A 27,132-nucleotide genomic window follows, 5' to 3' on the forward strand; every position below is an offset into this window, starting at 1 on the left:
ACCGGGGCAGGATCCACAGCAAGCAGAAAAAAGCCAAAATACCCACATAGGTTGGAAGCAGGCCACACCCCCACAGAAACTCCCCTTCGACTGACTGGCTGCTCATAGCAGATCTCATCCTGGACGTAATTAATTAGAGTGACCCCTAACTGCCATGCCACAGAGGACCATGGCCCAGCCAAGCTCATCGATCGCTGCAGCCCTTACAGGGCGGTGCTAAGCTGTCCACGGCAGACCACATTTACTGGGCACCATGGTGGCGCTGTGGGTTCAGCACTGGGCTACTGACCACACCCTTGGCGATTCAAATCTACCAAACCACATGGGACCGTCTGAGGTCTCTGCTCTCATCAAGATGCACAGTCTCAGACATAGTGGAGTGGGTCTGCTCTGTCCCACAGGGCTCCTGTGAGTGGGTATTGACTCGGCAGGGCTGAGGTCTGTTCGTTCGAACCACATTTTCCACCAGAGCAACATTCTGAGCGTTCCTTTTTTAAACAGTTTTATTGGCACACAATTTACATATCAGACGATTGAAGAGTTCAATCATTCACATCTTACCCTTTTAAAGAAAATGAACACGCGATTCTCACTGAAAAAAAAATACTATGAAACATTTATGTTTCTGAGTGGTTGACTTCGGCTCTTGCTTCTCAACGCTGAACGCATTCACGCGGCAGAAGCACTTTTGTAAATCCAAGTAACTTTTATGAGGGAAAGGGAAGTTTCCGGAATTACAGTCTCAGAAAGTATGCACAATCCCTGGAAAGGGGCCTGGCAGGGGCCGTGGGAAAGGTCGTGCCTGGAAATGGGCTTTTCAGGGGAGAGCAGGAAAACACATACAAGGAAGACCGGAACAGGAGTGCAGAACCAGTGGGCAGAGCGAAGAGCAGGGACCCAGAGTGGGAAATCCCTAGAGAGCCCAGAGAACCGGGCTGGCTGGAGGGCCTGCAGGTGGGAAAGAGTCTACCGTCCCCCTGCAGCTCTCACCTGAACAAGAGAGTCCGTTCTGAAGAGTCTACAGCGAAGAAAAGGACTCAGGGACCGTAGTGCTTTCCAAAGCAGTGAGACACTGGCTTTCGGTCGTCCTGCTTCAAGCAGCCCATCTTTCCGCGGTGGTGCTTGATCCTGGCAAGGGCTGGAGCTCAACAATGAACCACTGAGGCGAGGTCACGAAGGAAGATGTAGTGTGTCAGTCTGCGTGGACTAGAGAAGCAAATTCAGAGACACTCACGGGTGTGTAAGAAAGAGCTTTATATACAAGATCAGTTGAACATTGAGAAAACCTCCCAGCCCAGTCCAGATCAAGTCCATAAATACAATGTTCGCCCAGATGTCTGATACCAATCTATAAAGTCCTCTTCGGACTCACAAAACACATGCAATGACACCGAGTGCAGGAAGATCACAGGCCCGTGGGTGCAAAGTCTTGTGGCTCCAGTGGCAGTGGAAGCATCTCTATGCTGGCGTGGGGCTCCACGTGGCTCCTCCAGCTCAGGACACTAGCATAGCTCCATCAGCGTAGCTCCATGTGGCTTCTCAGCAGGAAGATGAAGCAGAGAGTGTGTGTCCACCTCCAGGGAGGAAGACAGACAGGAGTTCCCAGAATCCTCAGGAGAAGGTCATGCCCACCCAGAGGCTTCATTGGCTATGACCTGATTGACAGACTGGACTCCACCCCTTCCCAACTTGACAGGAGATGATGTCACTGCCACACTTGGTGACCAGAAGGCTAGCACCACACCAGGGAGCACTTTCCTCTGGGTGAGCATTTACAGGAAGACTTGGGCATTTGCCGTGTGCCTCATTGTCGCCCATGCCACCCAGTCAGTTCCCACACTGAGAAGCCCCATGCACAAGCAGACGCCACCCTGCCTGGACCCGAGTCATCCTCACAGCTGTGCTTACATTTGAGCCCCTGGCTCGGCCGGTTCACACCGGTTTGGCAGAACCGTCACCTACATTTTGGTGAGTGCGGCCAGCAGGTTGTTAGCATTAAAATGGCACTTGGGACACATACCAGAGGGACTCCGAAGAATCCAGCCCAGGAGAGTTGCTTATAGGGAAATTCAACGCTGCTGGATCACAGGAGGCGCATCATAAAGATAAGTAGGCACAGACCCACAGGGTTTTGAGGGGCTGGGGGCTTTTGGCTTACCTCCGTGGAAGCCAGCTGGAGCTTGACCTTGGCCCAGCCACCATATCTGCCGGAGCCGGGACCATTTGGAGCCTGTAGCAGGGCTTGGTCTCAACACAGCCACAGTTTTCCCCTGCGTGCCTCAGGGCAGGGACAGGACGCTTGCAGCTCCACTGGCAGGGATCGGGGTTCAGCTACATTGTTGCTTCTGTTTGTGTCTCTGCTCTATATTCCCACACAGCCTTGGAGGGCTGTGCAGGGGCTTTTTCAAGGCACAGCCACAGCCGCGCCCGCGTGGTCTGAGCAGGGACTAAACCCAAACCCCCACAGCTCCATAGGCAGGGATCAGGGTTCAGCTACATTATGGCTTCTGTTAACATCTCTGCTCTCTGTCCCCCCACTTCTCTAAGGGCTGCTCAGCGGCTTTCTTCGGACTCTTCTTGCGGCTCAGCTGCGGCCTGCCGCTGGGGCTTGGGGCAGGGAGAAAGCCCTTGCAGGTCCACAGGCAGGGAGTGGGACTCAGCTACATAGTTGCTTTTGCTTCCCTCCCTTTCCTATACCCCTGCTCAGTCTAAAAGGTCTTACTTCCCTTTGCCCTAGGGCATTTGCACCTGGGCCACACCCAGCTAGGTGAGCTCCACCCTGCATAGACAGATCAAGGCTAGGGAAAGATCTGCTTTCTCTCCAGGGGATACTTCCCTGACTTCTCACCGGGGAGTTCCTGCCTGTGTACCTGGGGACATAAGGCAGCTCAGCCAACACTTATCAACCTTCTAACCAATAGCAGGAACTTCAGCCCAGCCTCTGCAACATGGGGGCAGGCTGCCGACCGGCCATCTGGGGCACTCCCAGATAGGGAAGCCACAGGAGGATAAAGCGGCAGGTTAATCCCATAATAAAATCAGCTGTAGGCAGTTCGAAGAAGCATTCCTATAAGTCTCCCAGAGAGAGCCTAGAAAATGGTACCTGGTACCTCTAAACCAACTCAATGCAAACAGCCATCAGCCCCAACGACCTCAACGAATAAAGAGGAGAAACAAAAGGCAAAGGCAGAAGATGTCCTGGACATAACAACATACATAGAAGATGCAGACATTGGGATGCCACACAAAGAAATTCTCAGAATGCTGCTTGGAGCCATGCAGGATATGAGGGAAACAATACAGAAAAAGGATGAAACCATAGAGGAGATAAAAGCCATACACCAAAGGGAAATACAGGAGCTTAGGGAGGAAATAACAAAAAACAATAGCAGAATCATGTTCCTTGAGAATCAATTGGAGGAATCAGAGAACCGCATCAGTGTCTTGGAGGACAGCCAAGCAGATTTTAATAAACGTGAACAAAAATCTAATAAGAGCATCAGAGAAGCTGAAGAAAACCTAAGAGCTATGTCTGATGCTATGAAGCGGAACAACATTAGAAGAATTATTGACCTACCAGAGGGAGACACAACAAAGAAGTCATCTGCAACAATAGCGAGAGAGTTCTTGGAGGAAAACTTCCCCAGCCTAATGAATGAAAACCAGGCAACCATCCAGGAGGCTGAAGAACACCAGCACGACGGGACCCCAAGAAGAAATCACCAAGGCACATAATAGTTAAACTATCCAACTTTGAGGAAAAGGAGAAAATCATAAGAGCAGCTAGGGAAAAACAAGCAATCACATATAAAGGTTTCCACATAAGAATATGCTCAGACCTATCAGCAGAAACTATGAAAAAAAGGAGAGAGTGGAGTAACATATTCCAAAAATTGAAGGAAAACAAAGCAAATCCAAGAATACTCTACCCAGCCAAATTATCGATCAAGATCGATGGAGAAGTAAAAGTCTTCTCAGACAAGGAAAAAACTAAAAAAATATGTTACAACAAACCCAGTCTTACAAAAGATCCTCGCCAACTCAGTATAGGCAGAACAACACTCACCAAGCATAAATAAGAGACCGTCACACAGAACAATCTCATCCAGAGGGCAACAAAGAGAAAACAGACCCCAAGATAGCAATGGCTTAAGGATGGAAAGAAGTCAAGAATGATACACACACAAAACACATTAATGAGAAAGGAAAGTAGGAAAACTCCCAACACAAAAGGTATAAAATGACATCACAGAGTTCGCAGATGGAGATAATAACCCTGAATATCAATGGCCTGAACTCAGGCATTAAAAGACTGAGACTAGCAGAATGGCTTAGAAAACACAGCCCATCAATCTGCTGCCTACAGGAGACACATCTCAAGGCTACAGACAAAAATAGGCTGAGAATCAAAGGCTGGAGAAGGACCTACCAAGCAAACAGCAATACAAAAAAAGCAGGGGTTGCAATCCTAATCTCGGATAAAATTGACCTAAACGTGCAAACCATAAAAAGAGATAAGGAGGGACACTATATAATGCTCAAGGGAATCGTAGACAATGAACCACTAAGCATTGTAAACATATATTTCCCAAATGAGAGACCAGCTCAATACGTCAACCAAACACTCCAAAAGATTAAGAAAGAAATCACAGACTCGACAATTATAGTGGGTGACTTCAACACACGACTCACTGAGAAAGATAGATCACAGGGAAAGAAACTCAACAAGGAGACTAGAGAGCTAAACTCCACAATTAGACAATTTGACCTGATAGATATTTACAGAGCTTTTCATCCAAATATAAAAAATTTCACATTCTTTTCAAGTCCCCATGGCACATATTCGAAGATAGACCACATGCTGGGGCATAAGGCAAATCTACATAAAGTTAAGCACATTGAAATAATACAGACCTCTCTCTCTGACCACTGTGCCATAAGACTGGAAATCAACAAAAGGAAGACAAAGAAAATAAGAGCAAATAATTGGAGGATGAATAACTCTCTACTGCAAAAGGAGTGCATACTGGTGCAGATCCGAGACGAAATCAGGAAATTTCTCGAAACCAACGAAAATGAGCACACGACGTACTAAAACTTATGGGACATAGCAAAGGCAGTCATCAGAGGAAGGTTCATAGCAATACAAGCACACCTGAGAAAGGAAGAGAGACTCATGATTGATACGCTCACACAAAATTTACAAAAACTAGAGCTGAGTCAGCAGGACAACCCTACTAATAGCAAAAGAAAAGAAATTATAAAAATCAGGGCTGAGATTCAGGAGAGGGAAAATAACAAAACTATGGAAAAATTAATATCGCTAAAAGTTGGTTCTTTGAAAGGATAAACAGGATCGATAGACCATTGGCAAACCTAACCAAAGAAAGGAGGGAACAAATCTCAATAACAAGAATAAGGGATGAAAGAGGGGTCATTACAACAGACCCTAATGAAATCAAAAGGATAGTTACACAGTACTATGAAGGATTGTACTCCAATGAATTCAATAATTTGGAAGCCATGGAAAAATTCCTGGAAAAACAATCCCTCCCTAGACTATCCTCGGTGGACATCAAGAATCTCAACAGACCCATAGCAATAGAAGAAATAGAAAAAGGTTATCAAGGGATTACCAACAAAAAAATCCCCTGGACCAGATGGCTACACTGGAGAATTCTACCAAGCATTCAGGGAAGAACTAACACCAATCCTACACAAACTTTTCCAGAACATAGAAAAAGATGGCAAACTCCCAAACTCCTTCTATGAAGGTAATATACCTCTGATACCCAAACCGGGCAAGGATCCCACAAGAATCGAGAACTACAGACCAATATCCCTAATGAACATTGATGCAAAAATCCTTACAAAATACTAGCCAACAGAATACAAAAGTATATAGAACAAATAATTCACCATGACCAAATGGGACTCATACCAGGGATGCAGGGATGGTTCAACATTCGAAAGACCATTAGTATTAGTCGTCACATTGACATGAAAAATTATAAGAACCACATGACAATATCAATAGACGCAGAAAAAGCTTCGACAACATCCAACACCAATTCCTGTTTAAGACACTTGAGAAGATAGGAATGGAAGGAAAGTTGCTCAAGACAATACAAGCTATATATGAAAAACCAACAGCCAATGTGGTAGTCAATGGAGAAAAGACTAACACAATCCCACTGAAAAAGGGAACCAGACAAGGATGCCCCTTGTCCCCACTCCTATTTAATATCGTGCTGGAGGTTTTAGCTAACAGCATAAGGCAAAGAAGAGACATCAAAGGTATTTGTCTGGGGAAGGAAGAGGTGAAATTATCGTTATTTGCAGATGATATGATTTTATTTATGGAAAATCCCAAAAGTTCCACAAGGGGAGTACTGGAAGCAATAGAGGAGTTTGGCAGAGTGGCAGGATACAAGATCAACAAACAGGAGTCCATCAGACTGTTATACACATCGGATAAGACCACAGAAGAAGAGATTAAAAAGGTGGTACCCTTCACAATAGGCAAACACAAATTGAAATATCTAGGGATACACCTGACTGAAAAAACAAAAGATCTATACAGGGAAAACTATAGAACACTATTACAAGAAACCAAGAGCAACCTCAACAAATGGAAGAATATCCCATGCTCTTGGATTGGGAGACTTAATATAGTTAAGATGTCAGTTCTGCCAAAAGCACTATATAAGTTTAATGCCATCCTGATACAATTACCATCATCTTTCTTCAAAGAAATGGAAAAACTGATTACCAACTTCATATGGAGAGGGAAGAAACCCAGAATTAGCAGAGAACTCCACAAGAAGGACACCGTGGGAGGGCTTGCTTTACCTGACTTTGGCACATACTATACAGCCAAAGTTCTCAAAACTGCATGGTATTGGTACAATGACAGATACTCAGACCAATGGAAAGGAACTGAAAACCCAGAAATAAAAGCATCAGCATACAGACAGCTGATCTTGGATAAGGGCCCCAAAAATATCAAATGGGAAGCCGATGCCCTCTTTAACAAGTGGTGCTGGAAAAAGTGGATATTAGCATGCAGAAAAATGAAGCAAGACCCTTATCTCACTCCATGCACAAGAATAAACTCAAGGTGGATCACAGACCATGAAGTTAAACCCCAAACTATAAGGGCCATCAATAAGGGAATTGGGACCAACTTGAGAACTTTGGCACAGGGACTACACAGGCTATCAGAAATAGGGAAGGACACACACAGAGGAGGCACAAATCGACAAATGGGATATACTGAAGATAAAACACTTCTGTACATCGAAAGAATTCACCAAGAGAGTAATAAGAGAGTCCACAGACTGGGAAAAAATCTTTAGCAATGACACATCAGACAAAGGCCTTATTACTAAAATCTACAATACTCTGCTAGCTTCCAAAAAGAAAAAAACCAATAGCCCACTTGAAAGGTGGGCAAAGGACTTGAACAGAAGTTTCACAGGGGCAGACATCTGAATGGCCAACAAACATGAGAAAATGTTCCCAATCTTTAGCCATAAGAGAAATGCAAATTAAAGAAAACAATGAGGTACCACCTGACACCCTCAAAGGTAGCCCAATTCAAAAAAATCAGAAAGCAACAAGTGTTGGAGGGGCTGTGGGGAGACAGGAACTCTCATCCACTGCTGGTGGGCCTGTAAGTATGTACAGCCACTATGGAAATCGATCTGGCGATGCCTAAAACAGATGGAAATAGAGCTACCATATGACCCAGCAATCCCCCTACTGGGCATATACCCAGAAAAGGCAAGAAACAAACCAAGGCCAGACATCTGTGCTCCAATGTTCACTGCGGCACAGTTCACAATTGCAAGGAGCTGGAAGCAACCCAAATTTCCATCAACTGACGAGTGGATTAAAAAAACTGTGGTATACTCGTTCTTCTTGCCGACCTCGTCCATCTCTCTCGTGCCTCCGGTCCCGGCGTCATGTGTGCCGCTCCACTCACGGCGGCCGCCGCGTGCTCCATGTACGCCTTCCCCGCGCGCCCGCTGGCCGGTGGGCAGCCCGTGAGCCTGGCCTCGCTGCAGGGCCAGGTGCTGCTCATCGAAAACAGTGGTGTCGCTCTGAGGCACCACGGTCCGGGACTACACCCAGATGAACGACCTGCAGCAGCGCGTCGGCCCCCGGGGCCCGGTCGTGCTAGGTTTCCCGTGCAACCAGTTTGGGCATCAGGAGAACGCCAAGAATGAAGAGATTCTGAATTCTCTCAAGCACGGCTGACCTGGAGGCGGGTTCGAGCCCAACTTCTGCCTGTTTGAGAAGTGCGAGGTGAAGGGCGCCAATGCACACCCGCTCTTTGCCTTCCTCTGGGACGCCCTGCCAGCGCCCAGCGAAAATGCCACCTCTCTCATGACCGACCCCAAGCTTATCACCTGGTCGCCTGTGTGCCGCAAGGACATCTCCTGGAACTTCGAGAAGTTCCTGGTGGGCCGCGATGGTGTGCCTGTGCGCAGGTACAGCCGCCGCTTCCCCACCATCGACCTCGAGCCCGACCTCCAGGCCCTGCTCTCCAAGGGCCTCCCGCCCCCCGCAGTGCCTAGGGCGCACCACCCTCCCGCAGGCTGCCTGGCATGCACTACCGTGCCTGCCTTGCGTGGGGACTTCATCAATGAGGGTGTTTCTTCTAAACCCGAATGGAGGAACACCTGATGTCCGGGAAAGTCCCCGCAGGTGGGCACTAGCCCTGCCCGTCCCAGCCTCCCCTCCCAGACCAAATAAAATCGTTCCGTGTGTAAGGAAAAAAACAAAAACAAAAACTGTGGTGTGCACATACAGTGGAGTACTACGCATCACTAAAAAGCAGTGAGGAACATATGAGGCACATTGCGGCATGGGAAGAACTGGAGGAAATCATGCTAAGCGAAGTAAGACAGGCACAAAAGGACAAGTACAACATGAGCCGCCCGCTGAGGTAAGTATTAAAAAAAATGCAAAAGGGGAAGAGGGAAAAAGCTACTGTGTACAAACATTTTTGGAGTGAAGACTGTGTAGTATGGCAGAGACCAGACCAAAACCAGGGATGCACATGGTAGACAACGGTGGAGGAGGTGGGGAAAGAAAAATAAAAGGATGAATATAAGGAAGAAAAGGGTAGTGGGGTCATGGGGCACTAACCCACCCAAGGGGAGGGTATTGTTTATATCTCCACAGGGAAAGTGGGGCCAGACTTCAACCCAGTGCCGCAAGGTGTGAATGCAATATCCCTGCGTGGAGTAGGGAACCAGTAGAGAGGTCTGGGAGGCTGGCCCCAGCACCAAAAATTAAGTGGATTCCTGCCCCTCCCCCCAAAAGAATTTGTTTCAAAGGACGACATTGACTCTGCAGCTCCGGGAGATGGACATATCTGATCAGAGCACACGGGAGAAGATGAAGGGGCAGGAGGAGAGAGTGGAGCACAGCCTGGCCCACCAGGCCGTGATGATGATGTTCCTGAGTAGAGCAGCCAGTCCACAGAGAGAACAACATGGCTGGCCCTACTATGAGACATGATGCCCCTCAGTGACTAAGGGCGATACAGGGGACAGCACCGGAGACACAGTGTGGGAATTGCACCTGACCTGATCCCACCACACCGAGGCAAATCACTGTGGGAGTGCAGCGGAACAGCAAGGGAATGGAGTGGCAAGGTCCCCAGGGAATGCTGAAAGTGGACTTTGGGGCCAGGGCGTGGTGCCCTAACAGACTGGACTGGAAAACACTCCTAAGGGCCAACAAATGATCCTTGAGCTAACTACAAGCTTTTCTTTCTTGATGTGCTTTGTTTTGTTCTTTGTCGGTGGTTTGTTGTTGTTGTTTTGTTGTCTGGTTGTATAGTGTTGCTTTGTTTTCCTCTGTCTTGTTTTTGTGCATGTTAGTGTCTCCACAGGTCTGTCTAAATAAGACAGGCTGGTGAACTATCTGGAGAAAAACAACGGGACCGACAGTTCCGGGGGGACTTGGGATAGGGGGAGGTGGGGGGGGGTAAGGAAGTGGTGTTAACAAACACAGGGACAAGGGAACAACATGGGACCCAAAATGGTGGTGAAGGGGGAGTTGCAGGCCTGGTGGGGAATGATCAAGGGTAAGGTTACATAAAGAAGAGGTATAGCTGTAACCCAGGTGGGGACGGAGCATGGTAGTAGGGCAGGAGGAAAGTCAAGGGAGATGGAGGAAAGAGCTAGGAGTCAAAGGGCATTTACAGAGGTCTAGACAAAGACATGTACATGCAAATATATATATGAGGATGGGGAAATAGATCTATGTGTCTATATTTATAGGTTTAGTATGAAGGTGGCGGAAGGACCTTGGGCCTCTACTCAAGCACTCCCTCAATGCATGAATACTTTCTTTTATTAAATTGGCATTCTACGATGCTCACCCTCCCGACACAACTGCTGAAGCCAAAGCAGGTGAACAAGTAAATGTGGTGAAGAAAGCTGATGGTGCCCGGCTATCAAAAGAGATAGTGTCTGGGGTCTTAAAGGCTTGAAGATAAACAAGCGGCCATCTAGCTCAGAAGCAACAAAGCTCACATGGAAAAAGCACACCAGCCTGTGCGATCATGAGGTGCCAAAGGGACCAGGTATAAGGCATCATGCAAAAAAAAAAATACCATAGTGAATGAAGGGGGAAGTGCAGAGTGGAGACCCAAAGCCCATTTGTCGGCCACTGGAGATCCTCTCACAGAGGGGTTTAGGGGAGGAGATGAGTCAGTCAGGGTGTGATGTAGCACTGATCAAGAATACAGCTATCCCCCAGATCCTGGATGCTTCCTCCCCCCAACTACCATGATCCGAATTCTACCTTGCAAGTCTGGATAGAGCAGAGGTTGTACACTGATGCAAATAGGAGCTGGAGGCACAGGGAATCCAGGGTGGATGATACCTTCAGGACCAGGGGTGTGAGGGGCAATACTGGGAGAGTAGAGGGTGAGTGGGTTGGAAAGGGGGAACTGATTACAAGGATCTACATGTGACCTGGGAGACGGACAACAGAGAAGGGGGGAAAGGGAGACTCCGGATAGGGAAAGATATGACAAAATAACAATCTATAAATTATCAAGGGCACATGAGGGAGGGGGGAACGGGGAGAGAGGGGCAAAAAAAAGAGGACCTGATGCAAAGGGCTTAAGTGGAGAGCAAATGTTTGAAAATGATTAGGGCAAAGAATGTACAGAAGTGCTTTATACAATTGATGTATGTATATGTATGGATTGTGATAAGAGTTGTATGAGCCCCTAATAAAATGTAAAAAAAAAAATGGCACTTGGAACCAGGTTCTCTCTCAGGAGGGTGCTGGGCAGCCAGCGCGTGTGGAAGTGACGGCAGCAAGCAAACATAGAAAGGGGGAAAGATGCCAACCCGCCAGAGGGCAGCACGCTGCCGTTCGTTTCTGCGTGGTGTTCCGCCCCAAATGCCCGCAGGATGTTGTAGGTGAAATACACAATTCCTCCAAGTGTTCAAAGAGCTACAAGGACGGTCAGAGCAGCTGCTGCAACTGCAACAGAGCAGGAGGGCTTTTCAAAGTTGAACACAGTGTGTCCAGAGACGCCTTTGCCTGTTTCTAGTCCGCCCAACGCACTGATGGGCCTACTTTCACTTATTTATCTATCTATTGATTGATTGATGGGGGGGGGGGCTACCTTTAAGAAGGACCAGGATCCCACTCCGACAGGGGTTAAAGATAAATCACACAGCCAATGGTGTTCAGATAAAAGCAAAGAATATGGCAAGTGAGGATATCCATTAAGAAGCAATATGGAAATACTTTAAATTACAGTTTTTTTAAGTTGGGGCTTCATACATATACCATTCCATATTTCAATCATGTCAAGGAGAAATGTACAATTGTTACCACAATAAATGACAGTTTTGATTTTGTTTTATTGGGGGGGTCAGGTATCATTTAGTAATTTTTATTAATATTAAAAAACCTTTTCTTATACCAATCTAGTTTTGTGTATCTCTCTTATTGTTTTCATTTAAGTATTCATGATATGAAATAATAAGCAACCTTTTAAAAAGGATGCTTACCACGGTCCCTGGGGCAGTGAACCGGTTGTTGAATTATTTGGACCCCACCACTGGTCTGAGGCCACGGTTGCGGCCCTGGGTCCATCCGTCCCGTGAGGCCCTTCCTCGTTTTCACTGCGCCTCTGCTGCCTCAAGAGGGTGCTTTTCCCCTTGGGGATGTCTGCTCGGCACCCACAGGCCTCTGCTCTGTGTTGTTGGTGCTTACGCACAAGCTAACCTTGCTTATTGGGTAATCCTTCCCTGCACCGAGCCCTGGTCCTGCTCACTCAGCAAACACTGACCCTGGTCACACACTGACCCTGATGTGGGTCACTCGCTGTGGTTGCTACATCATCTGGTGTCAATCTGAGGATTAAGAGTGTAGGGGTGGAGTCTAGCCTGTCAATCATTGTCTAGCCAAGGAGGTCTTGGTGTGGGCATGGCCTTCCCCTGAGGATTCTGGGAACTCCTGTATTTCCTCCTTGGAGGCGGGAGACACTCTCTCTCAGCTCACACCCGGGGAGACATTGCAGCTGACAAGACACATGGAACTATCCCAGTGCCCTGAGCTGGAGAAACCACGTGGAGACCCCTGCCAGCACTGAGATGCTTACAATGCCACTGGATCCACAAGACTTCCCACCCGCTGGCCTGTGATTTTTCTACTTTTGGCGTCATTGCTTGTGCTGCGTGAGTCTCAAGAGGAATTTATGGACTAGTGTTAGACGTATGGACTAACATTGGACTTATGGACTTGATCTGGACTGGGCTGGGATGTTTTCTCAATATTCAACTGCTCTTGTACATAAAGCTCTTTCTTATACACATATGTGTGTTTATGAATTTGTTTCTATAGTCTACCCAGACTAACACACTCACAACCCTGAACCTGGTCACTCACTGAGCTCTGACCCTGCTCACGTCCTCCCTCCTGACACCCGTCACAGTGCTCAGCGTGCTGCCCTCTTGTTCGCAGCATGTGGGCTGGGTGATGATCTGGCCTGGGCCCTCTTGCTTTTCTGATCACTTTGCTTTGTTTCAGTTGTCCTGCTACGGTGTATGAGAGGTGGGTGGGTGGGGGGTGGACTGGGAGCTGTTCCAGGGCACTCGCTACACAGGACAGTGGAGAACCCTCAACGGACTCGGCTGGACAGCCCCAGCCCCGAGCTCCTCACCACGCCCGGCATAGCCTCCTGGCTTTCTGCACCTTGGTTACCTGGTCACCGCAGCCGTCCTTAGCAGCCAGAGGACGCAGACGGGCCCATAGTCCACAGGCCTTCCGTTCAAGTCCTTAGGGCCAGATGAGGTTAAATTCAGAATCTCACTGACTTCAGTAATGCAGAAGTGCGATTTCAGTTCACGTCCACGGTGGCACTGTAATCAAGTGCATTCGCCGTCACAGGTGAGACCAGCTTGCCCCTTCAAAGCCACGGTCACTGTCACTGTGGCCCTGTGGCCCTGTGGTGACCGACGAACATGCACATGGCATGAGTCAAATCACTCATAAGCTGCCTTGGGGTTTCCATTTGCTGCCAAATCTCACACATCTGTCTCGGTTTCTCCAGGAGTCAAGAGTTATAATCTGGATCCCTGGTTGCGTAGTGGTTACGCTTTGAGCTGCTAACTACAAGAGTTATAATTTGGGGCTGCGTGCTGTCACCAGGTGCGGGTTCTGTCCTGTGTTGGCCCCCAGGGAGGGCTTTTCATGATGCTTACAGTGGCTGTGATGGGCACACGTCCTTTCTGTGGTCCTCTCACCACCTGCCCACTTAATGTGGTCACTCAGTCCCTCAGTCCCTCACAGCCGTGGCCTCACCTGCGGTCACTCGGTATCCAGTAATCACCTATGTGCACCTTCGCAGCCACACGTGCATGTGGACGCACCCCATGTCCACTGTAGTCACTCCTGACCTTTCACACTTGTTTGCATCACTGTAGCCACATGGGGCCACCTGAGGCCACTTGGACACTCCTGTCACTCACACAGAAGGCAGCAGGGACTTAGCATCTTTGCCTTCTCGACCTGCTTTGGGACAGTAAGGGGGACACTGGTAGGGCCATGACACACAGTCCACCTGGAGGAAACAGTCTGGGAAACTGAGTGCAGGGCTGTGAGGACTGGGGCACCTGACCAGGTGGGCCTCCTTTCTCCAGCAGGGCATTGTTTTCTGTTTGAGTCCCAGGGGTGGGGGCCACAAGGTCTGGAGGTCCCCCGCTCCTCCTCTCTGGAGCCTCTGTGCCTGGGATCCCCAGCCAGCTCACCCTGGGGTCAGTGGTTTGAAGGACCCAGCATAGGCCCAGCTGCACACAGCTCACCACTGCAGACTGAGGCTCCTAGCACCCCCACCCACCCTCCATACTCAGCCTGGCAGATGCCCACTCGGGAGCTATCTGGTGGTTCGGCCTGCCCTCTGCTGGACACACAGGGGAGGTGCAGGAGCCGGCGTTCCCACTGCAGAACAGAAGTGTGGGCGTGTTCTTTCAACAGTGGTCTCAGGGCCCGGAGGGCCAGAGGTGTGTTTGTGGGGGGAAGGGGGAAAATGAGGTGTGGACATGGCAGGGAGGGGCCCAGGAGGGGTGGCTCTTCACTTACTACACCTGTGCCCCAGGTAATCTCTCCCAGACTATCTCCTGCCATGGGCCAGAGGGGCCCACCAAAGTCCAGAAAGAGAAAGTGTCCAGTGGTGGACAGAGGACACCTGAGACCCAAGCCTGTCAGCATCGGAGTTCACCAACCTCGTTGCCCAGCCTGCTCGGGAATGTTGGCGGGTGTGGGGGACGGGGCACGGAGGGACTGGGGCTGTGAGGAACCTGGTGGTGGAGAATGGGGTGGATGGAGACGGGGTGATGGTATAGGGCGCTAGAGGATGAGAGTGAAGGCATTGGTGGTTGGGGTGGTGCTGGGAGAGAGGTGACAGCATTGGGGTGAACAGGGATGGCAGGGTTGGGGTGATGAAGAGTGAGTGACAGGGAGGATGGGGGTGGCAATATTGCAAAACCATGACAGAGGGTAGGGGTCTGCATGGAGAGGGTGGGGCAGCATCTTCCCAGGCCCAGGCCTGAGGTTGAGCCCTTGGGTGGAACCTGCTGCCTTGAGGTGGCACCCCAGGTTTGAGGTTCCCAGCTCCCTCTGGATCCCTGTGGATAATTTATTTTTGGTGCTTCAGATACATATTTATGTATAACCCGCTGCATGCTGACTCAGCCACACTCCCTGGAGGGAGGTCTCGGGCACCCTCTGATGGACACAGCAGGGCAAGGGCAGCGTGGGCTGCGACACCAGGTTCTGACTGCTGGACCTGGGGGTCCAAGGGGCACTGGGGCACGGCTGGGGCTGCAGTGCCCACTGGCCGGCCGGGGTCGGGCTTGCAGAGAAAGGAAGGTCACGCGGAGAGAGGAGGTGGGTTTTTAGTTCTTTTTATTGAAGAAAAGGAAAGGAGAGAAAAATAGATGCCCGCCCCGCCCCGCCCCGCGGCGTGGGCGCCGAATGAGCCCCACCCCAGGGGCGGCGCGCAGAGAGGGCTGTGCTCTGGCCTGGGCCTGGGGGCGCCCAGGGCCTTGGAAGGGAGTGGGGCTGGCTGCTTCCCAGGGGTGTCTAAAAAACGGAGCCAGGCCGGCCGGGCGAGCAGGCTGATCCTCCGCTGAGGCCGGCGGCGGCGGCGGCTCGGCGGGCGCCTGGCCTGTCCACAGTTCGCGCCCCGCCGCCCGGCCGGCCGCCCGCGGGGCCGACTCCGAGGGCCCGGGGCTTCCTCCTGTCCTCGCCCGGCTCTGGTCCCTGCGCCCGGCCGGCCGAGCCTGGCCGGCGCCCGAGCGCCCCGGAGCCGCGCGGGCCGGGCCGAGCGCGTGTGCCCGCCCTGGGGCGGGGGAGCATCGCTGCGGTGGTCCCGCGGCCGCCCTCAGACCTCGGTCTGCAGGTCCACGCTGTCCTGGGCCACCAGCGGGATGGTGGCGCCCGTCTTCTCCCACTCCACGCCGCGCAGCTCCAGCGGCGAGGGCGCCGGCGGCTCCAGCTCCCTCTTGGCCCAGGCGGGCGTCCCGTGCGCCTTGCGCAGGCTCTCCCACGGCCGCTTGTTGGGCGTCGGCTGCTTCTCGGGCTGCGGGCCGCGCGCCGGGGTCCAGGGGAGCGGGGGCCGGTCAGCTGGCGGCCCCCCTGCGGTCCCGCCACCCACGTTCCCCGGGGCGCCCCTGCGCGGCCCGCCCTCCCCCAGGGGTCCCGAGGCGAGGGCCGAGCCTCCGCAGGAGGGTAGTAGGGGTGGACGGCACCGGACCCTCCCGCCACCCGGCACCGCCCACCTTGTCGGCGCCCAGCACCTCCTTGTCCTTCTCTGCGTGCTGCAACTTCCGGTTCAGGTCCTGAAACATGTCCTGGTGCCGCTTCCGGGTGTGCATGATTTTCTGCAGGGGAGGGGGCGGCGAGTCCCTCACGCGACCCCGCCCCTTCGCCCCCATCCCGGCAAGCCCGCCAGACTCGCCTGCAGCCCCGCCCCAGGACACCGTGCGTCCCCACGCACCTCGAAGTCCAGCTCTGCATAGCGCGATTTCCGCCGCTGTGGAGAAGGGGCACGTTGGCAACCAGCTCCCCACAACCCCCAGTACGCCCCCTCGCCTACCCTCCTGGCCCAGGCCACAGGGGACAACTGTCCAGGCGGCTGGGCAAGGCACTCCCCACCCCCTGTGCCTGACAACCTGAACCATGGCCTCTGTGCCTCGAGGACCGGCCCAGGACGCTGCCAGGGCCACCCTGCAATCCCAGAACAGCCTGGGGGTGCTTGGCACCTCTGAAATGGGGCTCAGCCCAGGCTTTGGGGGACCAAGTGAGCTTCTTGTTGGGAGAGGAGGCTAGGAATTAGGGCACTGGGGCGGGCCAGGTGTGCACAGGTTCTCAGAAGCCCCGCACCCAGTCTCTGCTCTCGGTGGGCAACTGCCCAGAGAAGTGTGGGGACAGGTCACTTGCTCCCTTGCCCCCCAACCACACACACACACTCACACATTCACACACACACACATATTCACACTCACACACACACACACTCACACACACTCCTGGTGGCCCACGGCCTCTCACCTCTAAGGAGCTCACGGACAAAGCAGCCACAGTCCCGTTCTTAGTCATGGTGCCCGTGCTGGGCCCCGCGTGGGCTGCTGGCTCCCCGGACTCACCCAGGCTGGGGGGCGCCGACTCTAGAGTGGGTGGTGGGGGCAGGGGCGGTTGAGGAGGTGGGGGGGGAGGGGGCGGGGGTGGAGGGGGCTGGGCAGGGGGTGCCTCCGGGGGTCCGCTGGGCGGTTCTCGGGCAGGCGGGCTGCGGGTGGCAAAGCCGGCGTCCGGGGCCATGTTGAGGTGGATGAGCCGCGTCTGGGGCATCTGGTCCAGGTGGACGCTGTACTTGGGTTCCTCCTTGGCCTTGGGCCGCAGCGTGGCTGTGGGCAGGATCACATAGCTGGCGTCCAGGGCCTTCTCCTGGGCCCGACTCAGCTCTGAGTCCAGCTTCTTGAAGATGTCGCCGTCACCAATGAAGGAGGCCTTGCCCGCCTTGTCCTTCTTGAGCGTCAACGAGTGGTTGGGGAAGGTGGGCAGCGCCCCACCGCCGGGGCCGTGGGGCGAGCAGTGCAGGTACAGTTTGGACACGTTGGCCGGGAGGCTGTTGAAGTTGGAGGGGGGTGTGGGCACATGGGCCAGCTTCAGCTTCTCTTCCTCCGCTGGCTGGGACGGCCGCTTCAGGGTGCCCGTGATGGTGGCTGTGCGGCAGGCCGCGATGTCCTTGTTCAGCACTGGGGGGTGGGTGGGAGGCCAGGCTCAGCAGGGGACAGTCCCCTCCTGGCCCTGTGCTGCTGCTTCCGGATACCCCTAGGTCCTGCTCTGTGACACCGATACCACTGGTGGTGTGGGCACATGTCCCCTTTGCCCCCTGGCAGATGGATGCCTGTCTCTCCACACAAAGCTGTGACATGGGGCCTCTCACTGGGGGAGGGGCTCCTCTCACTGTGTGTGTGGGACTTCCTTTTCTTGGGCAAACGATTGATTCCCTTTCAGCCTTTGCTTCTAAGATGCTCAGCCAGGGTCTTTCAGTGGGTTTTCCAGCTCCCACTGGTGCCCTCACCCAGTCTGTCTGCCCTGCCCCCACCCCCCACCCGGGAAGGAGACCATGAACAGATGGAGACAACACAGATGCCTGGGACAGGTGGGGGGCAAGGGGGAGTGAGGGTTCCCCTGTAGGACATGGTGGAGAGGCAGAGGGGGTGGGGGACATGGGATGGGAGGTGGGGAAGACTGGGGCAGCAATCTGGGATGTCCCTTTGGGGACGTGTTGGAGGAGAGGGTACCAGGCTGGCCTGTGTCACCTCCCTCTGTCCATGTGGGATGTGGGGACCAGGTGGGATGGGGACAGACGGATGCACAGAGAAAAAAGAAAGAAGCAGGTGGGCCCGGCAGGGCCACCTGTCGCTCTCACCTGTCAGGCGCTCACCTGATCTACAGGCCAGATCCACATCCTTCTCAAAGTCGGTCTGCAAAACAGAGATAGGCTGTCAGGGCGGGCCTAGTAGGGTCCCACTTGGGGGCTCTGCGGGGGGCATGCTGAGGTGCAGGGGCTACGTGGCATGATCACACAAGAGTCAGCTGCTCACAGCAGGTCCGTGGTGCCCATGGGCAGGTCAACTCGACGGGATATTGCTGTCTCCTGCCCCTGGGTGTATGTGTGTGCACACATGTGTGTGTGCACGTGCATGTGTGCTTTGCCTCCAAGGGCTTTGTGGACTAGTCAGCTGGGGAGTGCAGGCATCCCCCTAGTAGCCTGGCTCCCGGCTTCAGGTATAAGGGAGGACTCTGCTGGGGCCCAAGAACCAGTGGGGCAGGACAGCTGGCACCCTATCAAGGCCAACTGCCCCAGGCCACCCTCAGCAGAGCCCTGGGGCCACTGTGACCCGTGCAACAGTGAGGACCCCACCAGGGAGAAGCAGGTGGGGCTCAGACACAGACACCCCTACCCCCTCCCAGTGCTCCTTTCCGGGCATCCCATCCATCACACAGCAGTGGGCCCAGTCATCAGCAGCTATGGACTCTTCCCAGGAGTCAATGGCAGGCCCAGGAGAGGCCCAGGTGGAGGCAGAAGCTGAGGCCCAGGAGGCCAAACCTCTCCCCATCAGCTTCCTCTGGCTTCCTCTGGGGAGAAACAGAGCCCCTGAGGCTTCTTGAAGGAGTGGACACTGGGATGAGGCCAATCATTCAACCTCCCCCAGGGCCACTGCCATTCACCAAGCCCCTGCCTGGAGGAGTCCAGGCCCTTGGGGGCCAGCAGACACCACAGAATCAGCTTAGGAGTCCATGGAGGGGGCAGTGTGACAGACTGCACGGCCCCCACTGCTGTCCGTTGCTCCGTGGAGGTAGCTGAGCCGGGGCAGAGCAGGCCCTGAGGGATGTGGGCGTGTGGAGGCTGGCAGGGCAGAAGCTAGCAGACACAGGGAGCTGGGTGACTGAGGAGCCCATGGGCCACCAGTGCTGCAGACCTGCCAACTGGGCCCCTTCCCAACGGATGTCCCTGGGCCAGTCTCTGCAGCTGGGGCCCCTGGGGGCTGCAGGCGAACAGCGCCTGGTGGGTGGGGTCCTACCATCAGCTGGGCATGGCCGTTCTGGAAGGAGCCCCCTGAGTCGCCATTTCCCTCCTCCTGCCGGTCCACCATGCGGCACTTGACAGCCTCCTGGACCTGGCAGAGCAGGACGGTCAGTCTCACTCAGCATCCATGCGGCCTGGCCAGCAACATCCCCCATGCATGGCTGATGCTGCCCGGGGTGCCTGGGTCCCATCAGAAGACAGCCACCCCCTGTGTGCGTCTCCAGGCCCTACAGCACGTGCGGCCGTCTATCGGGAGGGTCCTGTGCCAGGGCCAGAGGCACGAGCTCTCACACTCGGGTAGTTGTACCCCCACGATCTCCGGAAGGGGACCAGAGCCTAAAACAGGCGTGACCGCACCTTTGGGGACACAACTCAACCCTCTGTATGTTGGCTGGGCTCCGTAAAGGAAGTGGAGCTGGGCATCTGCGGGCACAGGGGCAGGCTGAGGGGGTTCCCCTTTGTCACCCTTCCCGACAGCCCCTTGCCTCTGTGGGCTCCCCTCAGGGTCCTGCCGTGTCCAACTGGGCTAGGTGGTGCCCTCAGGGCGTGGCAGACCTGGGCCACGAGGTGGTGGACTGAATGCACCCGCCACTTAGGGAGCCACTGCCAACGGGCAGTTCCTGAGCATATTGTCTGGGAGCAGCCAGGCTGTGCCTGTGTCACGCTCAGCCCTCGGGAGCAAGCCCGGCTGCTGCAGGTGGCTAACGAGCTCGCTGCTCACCTGAAGTCGGAGATTTGAATCCGCCTAGAGGCACCCCGAAAAACGGCCTAGCCCTTCATTTCCGACAGAGCAGCCCCTGAGAATCCTTGGATGCTCTTGACACACGTAGGATCCACCTGGATCCCATGGCGGGGCTGGAACGCGCCTCCAAGGAGCCATGCTGCGGTAGGGGCGCCCCTCCGGCAACCCAGTGACCCCTCCCTGCGGCTGCCCTGCCCACCTCTCTGCGCAGGACGCAGTGCACCATGACGATGACGAAGCCCTCCAGTGAGTCGAAGACTGCGAAGAGGATCTGGAAGAGGGCGGAGCGGCGGTCGGTGACGGCGAGGACGGCGGACATCCAGGTCAGCGCCAGCAGCGGCAGCACCACGCACGAGCTCCACAGTGAGGCCCTGGGGACAGCGGCCGCAAGGGTCAGGGCTTCCTCTGGAGGGCCCTGCTCCCCTGCACTCTCCACTCTTGCCCCCTCACTCTTCCAGAACCACATTCCCAGCCTCACTGCCTCCTCTCCCAGGGAGGGGCCCTCTGCACCCCCACCAGCTCAAGGGTTCCCAGTGGGCTGGTAGGATGGGGGGCTCTTGGAGGAGCCCCCATTTCCTGACTGTCCAGGCGGCACAGGTGGTCCCGATCAGACACCCCTCAGGCCCCCAAGCAGTGGTCCAGGCCCAGCTGCAGTCCAAGGTGGCCTTTTGGGAGCTGGCAGGGCAGCCAAGCACTGGCCCTGGAAGGAGAGAGGGAGACGGGAAAGCCCGAGAGAGGCAGCAGGGGGCAGACAGGCTGACAGACACAGACAGATGGCAGACAGGAATCAGGGTGGAGACGCAGAGCAGACAGAAACGGAGCAAGGATGGGGTTCCTCTTGACGGCCCATGCCCTGTGCCTCCTACCCAGCACCTCCTCCAAGAAGCCCTCCAGGAGCACCCTGGGCAGGCTCGCCCCCTGCACCCAGCCCTCTCTGCTCTGGCACATGATGTCATGACAGGAGGGTCCATGCCACCCTCTGCCCACAGCAAGGGGCCCTGGTGGTCTGTGGCCTGGCCACCCCTGGCCATGGCACCTGGGGGTAGCTGCTTACAGCATTGTCATTGAGGGGTGGGGGACTCTGGACCACCCCACTAGCCTCCCCAGAAGTCCAGACGGGGGTGAGGGGATAGGGCCAAGGGCAGCAGGAGATAGGCACCAGGGTTGTGAGGGCCGGGGCTTTTGCAGGGACAGGGATCCCCAAGCTCAGAAGGCATGCCCATTTCCTGGACCCGCGGGCCCACCCCAGTCCTGTCCCCATCCCTATCCCTACTTGGGCACAGCCAGGTGCCCCCCTCCTCCATCTCTAACTGCAAGGCCCCACCCAACCATGCCCATTTCCTCCAGCAACTCTTGCGGGGTGCTCTGAACCCGCTGACCAGCTCTCAGGCTCACCGTCTGCACGTAGGGTCCACCCAGGCAGCTCCATAAACCCCCACTCAGGCTTCAGCCCAGGTGGCAACTCACTTCCTGTGTGTGGCTTTGAGACTGTGGCCCTAAACTCCCAGGAATTACTCTTGCCCAAAGTTTCTAGTCCCGGCGTTTGGCCCCTTTGCCTAGGGTTTGGCCCCTTTGCAATTCCTGGCTGGGCTGGAAACCACTGTGGTGGTTGGGTCCCGTGTCTGGCCCTGGGACTGGGCCCCAGGGTCTGCAATGGGATGAGCTGCGGCTTACTGTGCAGATGAAGTGTCCGGGGCCTGCCTGGAGGGGATTGGCCAGTTCGTGGGTAGGCGATGCCTTGAATTGATGAGGGGTTTGTGCCCAGACCTACGAGACTTCCCAGACATCTGGGAGGCTGAGAGGAGCAGGCAGAGAGGAGAGAAAACCTACAGGAGCGATGTCACCCCCCCTGGCAGAAGGCTAGAACCCTAAAGAGTGAGGCTGTCTGTCACAGAGGGAGGGTGACTTGTTCCACCTCCCTCTTTTCTGAGCCTCTGGGGCATCCTGCTTCTTAATAAGCTACCTACTGTGAGGGTGGTCTGTGAGTGCTGTGTGGTCACCGCAGGGCATGTCTGGGCCGCAGAGAGAGAGAGAGAGAGAGAGAGAGAGAGAGAGAGAGAGAGAGAGAGAGAGAGAGAGAGAGAGAGAGAGAGAGAGCTGGGAAAGGACTGCGGGAGCCTGAGCTGCCAGGAAGGCTGGCGGGTGAATCAGCCCATAGCCAGTGGTGAGCATTTGAGGTCATTCCTTCCGATTTGGTCCGTGGTGGGGTTCCAGGCCCACTGAAATATGTGATTTTGTGGGGAGCAGAAGGGAGAGTCTTGGATTGTGATTTTGGTAAAGTAAGGGGCGTTGGGTGGGGGTGGCTTGGGGATTGGTGGGAAGCCCAGCAGACAAAGCAAGATGATTGATACGCAGCCAGCACCTTGGGCTCAACCCAATCGGAGACCCCAACTAAACCCAATGCTCAACAGATGTGTGGCCAGTCAGAGGGGAGAAAGCAGGCTGACCCAGGGTGTTTAAAGAGGTCAGGTGTGTCTGGGTGAGCTATGCGAGGACTAGTTATATAAAAAAGTATTACATCATCAACACTTTTACAAAACCAAAATAGTCAAAAGAGAAACTACTGTTTTAGAGGACAGACTTTCTGCTCGAGGGGGCCCATCTCTCTGACCCTTACAGAACGCTGCATTCTTTGACTTGGGCTTCCGGGAGTCAGTCACATCGAGCGCCTGAGAAGAGTGTGGAAACGAAAACACCCAAGGGGGGCAAGATCGGGGCTCAGGTTGGGTGGGACAAGATTTCCCAAGACACAGCTGTGCAGCCCTGGGAGAGGCACAGGTGTGTTGTGTGGATGGGAAACTCTGGGGTGCAGCTTTCAGGCCCATTTCTCCCTAGCAGGTTCCCATTCTCTCAACCTTCGTACTAAGCCCCCAGGATTGCCCTGTGCCAAGAAACGCCATGACAACCACCCTGTGGGAGTCCCGGAACAGCTGCCATGACCTATGCTAACCTGCCTGGAATCTAATCCCCTTGGAATCTAACCACCTTGGAAGCCCCTGTCCTGATGGCACTGAGACCGGCGTGCAGAGGAGCGTCCGGGCGTTCTTGGACAGTCCACTGGCACTTTAACCCCAGCTTCCCAGACTGGTAGGGAGCACCCCCTGTAACTCGGGGGCACTGTTGACAGCCACTCCCCGAGGAGGTCAGGCACGTACAAGCACATTCGGTTGGGAACAAGCAGGGCATGAGGCCCAGGCCTTATTCTGGCTTGGCCCTCAAGCCCCTTGACAACCCGAGTCACTTCAGCAGCACCCCCCTCTCCCACCCAGGAGCCCACCTCTCCCAGGCTCCAACCCTCAGGCCCTAGCACCACCCAGAGGTTCTGGGTGCTGCCTTGGCCCTGAGCTCAGGGAGGCCCTGGGGGCAACCCTCCCCCTACCACGGCCCCTCCCACCTGAGCCAGGCCTGCCCCACTCAGTCTAACACTATGTCCAGGCATTCAGCGCATCAGCCAGGTGGGGAACCTGCTCACACCCTCCTCAGTCACACACAGACCCACACGTGTTCACAAAGACAGACACAAACATGCTCACACACAGACACTCCCCCGCAGACTCACACACACACATACACACACATATTCCCAGGCTCACACAGACTCACCCATGCTCACAAAAACACATACACACAATGCTCATACACTCACATACGCAAATGATGACACATGCATGCACAATCACACACACACTCATGAACTCATACACACATATACTCAGATAACACATGAGCACATGTGTATGGCTTCCACACACTCATGTGCACACACTCATACACACTCGTGCTAGTTCACAGGCTGGAACTGGCACGTGTGCACACTCCCACGAGCACATACGCCTGGGGCCCCTCCCACTGGCCAGGCTTCCCCTGGGATGGGTCTGGAGGGCAGGGGTTGCTATATGCTGGGCAGGGTGACTCTGGAGCCCATGCAGCAAGCCAGCCCTGATCCTGTGCCACCACAGCTGAGTGGCCTCCTCGCTCTCCCACGTCCTTTGTGCAAGAAGGCCCTGGGGGAGGGGGCAGGCATGGCTGCTGGGGTCCAGGGCAGCCGAGGAGAAGAAAGGAGGGGGTAGCACACAGGCAGCGTGTCTGAGGAGGAGCCCGGGGTGGGTTGGGGTGGGGGCGAGGGCACTAACATGGCGTCACTAGTAGCGTCGGCGCTGGCGTCAGCCGCAGAGAGAACTCCACACCTGGTACATTTGAGGGTGCGCCCGGGGGTGGGCTCGGGCAGCGGACTGCAAGTGAAATCAAAGACTGAGACAAGAAAGCCTGTGCTGATGTAGAAGCGCCCTGAAGTCCGGCAGTCAGTCCCTCCTTGGGCCCTGGCCTCAGGGCAGGCCCCAGCAGGGCCCTAGGGGGGCTAGGGTGCTCCCTTCTGGCCACAGAGAAGCTGAGGGCATGTGAGGGACGTGTGCAGCGCAGGGCTGGCCTGGCTGGGTGGGTGGGCTGGCCACGGTGGGGGGGTGGGGGGGTACAGGCTGGCCAATGTGGTTCTGCTCACAGGGAAGGGTCTCTGTCCCAGACAGGAAAGTTCACACAAGGAACAGACCCCCTGCCCAGGACCTGCTGTGTCCTTGAAGGTCAGGGTCTGGCTGCTGGCTGGTTCAAGGAAGGTGGATTCTGGTCTGTGAGCTGGCAGGGGCAACATGGGCAAGGGGCTGCCCCTTGATGGAGCACCAGGGGGCTCTGCTGCCTGCCTGGACCTGGCACCCATCCTCAAGTTCTCTCTAGGACCTCAGTGGGACTGCAGACAGCCTCTGGGGTGGGGCTGGAGGAGGGGCGATGAGCCTGTCGGGGGCGGGTCTGGAGGGTGTGGTGCTGACAGCATCCTGGGGAGCACCTTCCCAAGAAGCAAGCAGAGGCTATCAGTTAGGGCCCACCCATAGGCAATGTGCGTGGGTGATAGTGGACCAGGGACCTTGCTGGCCCAGGGCAGCTTTAGAAGGACCTGCCCATGCCCATTTCACAGACCAGGAGCCCGGGCAAGGAGTGTGGGGGTGGGGAACGGGACCCAGGCCCCTGTGAGGTCCTTCAGGAGCATGCCATGCCCCCAGCTGGCTTGGCTGGAACCCACAGGGGGCCCAGAGACAGAGAGACAGAGACAGCGATAACAGGTGGGGGTGGGATGGTGGAGGAATGTGGTGGTGGTGGGGGGAGGCCCCGTGGGACACTCCCCAGGACACACACACACACACACACACACGCACACACACACACACACCCCAACACCAGAGGGGCCGGAAGGACAGAGAGCCCTGCCCTTTCTGAGTTACCTCAGCTGTCCCCTAGGGGTAACCAGTCCTAAGCACCCCCACCCATCCCTGTGACCCCAGGGCTCTGCTCTGCCCCCACTCCGCCCCTGTTCTCAAGGTGGAAGAGGAGTCTGCCTGACTGCCCCACCCCTGTCCCCCTGCCCAGGGTGAAGGTCACTCTGACAGTGGGCTGTCCTTGGGGACTCAGGCCACGAAGCACAAGGGTGGCTCGGCCTGAGTGACACCAGGCCAAGGGGCCCTGCTCTGGTAGTGCACCATGGGAATGAGATGCTGCTGGGCATGGCCCCTGGAAGGGCAGGGTCTGTGGGTGGGCTCTGGGGACCAAACGGGGCCTGTGGGGAGGCCGAGGCCCAGTGTGGGCTGCCGCCCTACCCTGCCCGCTCCTTCAGCTTTTTGTCGGTGATGCCGTCTTTGGAGACCAGCCTGTTGAACACCAGGATCCCGATGACCATGTTCACCTGCCGGCGGGCGTGGGGCAGCAGTCAGCACAGTGGCCCCGGGCTCCGCCCGACCCACACGTCCACGGCCGCCCACTCAGGCCAGGAGGTTTGGGCCCTGACCATGGAGCACTGGGGTGAGCAGTACTGTGGCCTCTGTCCCCCGACCCCCGCCAGGTGCCGAGCAGCAGGACCGCCCCCCAGGAGGGATTGCAGGTGGTGCAGGTGAGTGTGCAGGGATAGAGGAACAACCCTGTCCTCAGGAGCTCCTTGGGCCTCCTGCCCATCTCAGAGGGTCTGCCTGCTCCCTGAGAGAGTCGGGGGGCCCTGAGGGAAAGGGGTGCTGGCAGTTAGGCTGGCCGCGGCACCACCTGGGACCCACAACCCTGGCCCTGAGGCACCTGCCGCTCCGCCCGCCACTGGCCTGGCGGTCAGCAATGCTGTTCACAGCCCCTCAAGGGCTCTGCCCTGGGACTGCTCACAGCCAGCGCCTGTTCCCGGGAACAGGCCACCTCAACGCTGCCCGAGCCCCTGGGACAGGGCCACCCAAGGGGCACCCAGAGGGCTGGACCCATTGGGGAATGCGGGGGTCTCCTACCTACCAGCACGACAGCGGCCGCGGGTCCCACAAAGGCATACAGCAGGCCCCCCTCCAGAGAGAGCCAGCAGCTGCAGGGGGGTGGCGCGGGGAGACAGGCTGGTTAGTCAGTGGGTGCCCCCTCCCCCCCCCACACATGGGTGCTTGCAGGGAACTTGCCTCTCCCCTCCCCCTCCCCACCCATTCCTCCTGGCCTCTCTGCAGGTTCCCCTGGTCTCCCTGATTCCTGGTTGAGGCTGCCCCCTCAACCCAGCCCACAACCCCACACCTGTCCCCCCCTCCGCTCCAGGCCTGACCTTCAGGTCCCATGTTTCCCACCCACAGAGACTCACGGGACCCTTCAGAACCCCACCCAGACTGCCCTGACATGCACCCAGAGCCCCTCAGTCCTACCCTGCAGGCTGCAAGTCTCATCTGTGTCCTCCTGCCTCTGTCCTGATTCA

General features: G+C 55.5%; 1 protein-coding gene and 1 pseudogene across 3 annotated transcripts in view; one reads left to right on the forward strand and one right to left on the reverse strand.

Moving 5' to 3' along the window:
• The first annotated feature begins 7,967 nt into the window (after positions 1–7,967).
• LOC142448571 (glutathione peroxidase 1-like) lies at positions 7,968–8,691 on the forward strand (annotated as a pseudogene).
• A 6,748-nt stretch (positions 8,692–15,439) lies between these two features.
• Positions 15,440–27,132, reverse strand: part of ADGRB1 (adhesion G protein-coupled receptor B1) — a 53,670-nt gene continuing 41,977 nt past the window's right edge. For all 3 annotated transcript variants that reach the window (XM_075549209.1, XM_075549207.1, XM_075549208.1), the window contains exons 22-30: positions 26,694–26,760; positions 26,027–26,112; positions 20,584–20,755; positions 19,638–19,733; positions 18,497–18,536; positions 17,098–17,801; positions 16,544–16,579; positions 16,326–16,427; positions 15,440–16,126 (exon numbers count right to left, since the gene is read on the reverse strand). In XM_075549209.1, coding sequence (XP_075405324.1) covers positions 15,929–16,126; positions 16,326–16,427; positions 16,544–16,579; positions 17,098–17,801; positions 18,497–18,536; positions 19,638–19,733; positions 20,584–20,755; positions 26,027–26,112; positions 26,694–26,760 — 1,501 coding nt within the window. In that variant the 3' untranslated portion in view covers positions 15,440–15,928. The remainder of the gene's footprint in view (positions 16,127–16,325; positions 16,428–16,543; positions 16,580–17,097; positions 17,802–18,496; positions 18,537–19,637; positions 19,734–20,583; positions 20,756–26,026; positions 26,113–26,693; positions 26,761–27,132) is intronic.

Source organism: Tenrec ecaudatus, chromosome 5, assembly GCF_050624435.1.
Source record: "Tenrec ecaudatus isolate mTenEca1 chromosome 5, mTenEca1.hap1, whole genome shotgun sequence".
In the NCBI taxonomy this organism is placed as follows: domain Eukaryota; kingdom Metazoa; phylum Chordata; class Mammalia; order Afrosoricida; family Tenrecidae; genus Tenrec; species Tenrec ecaudatus.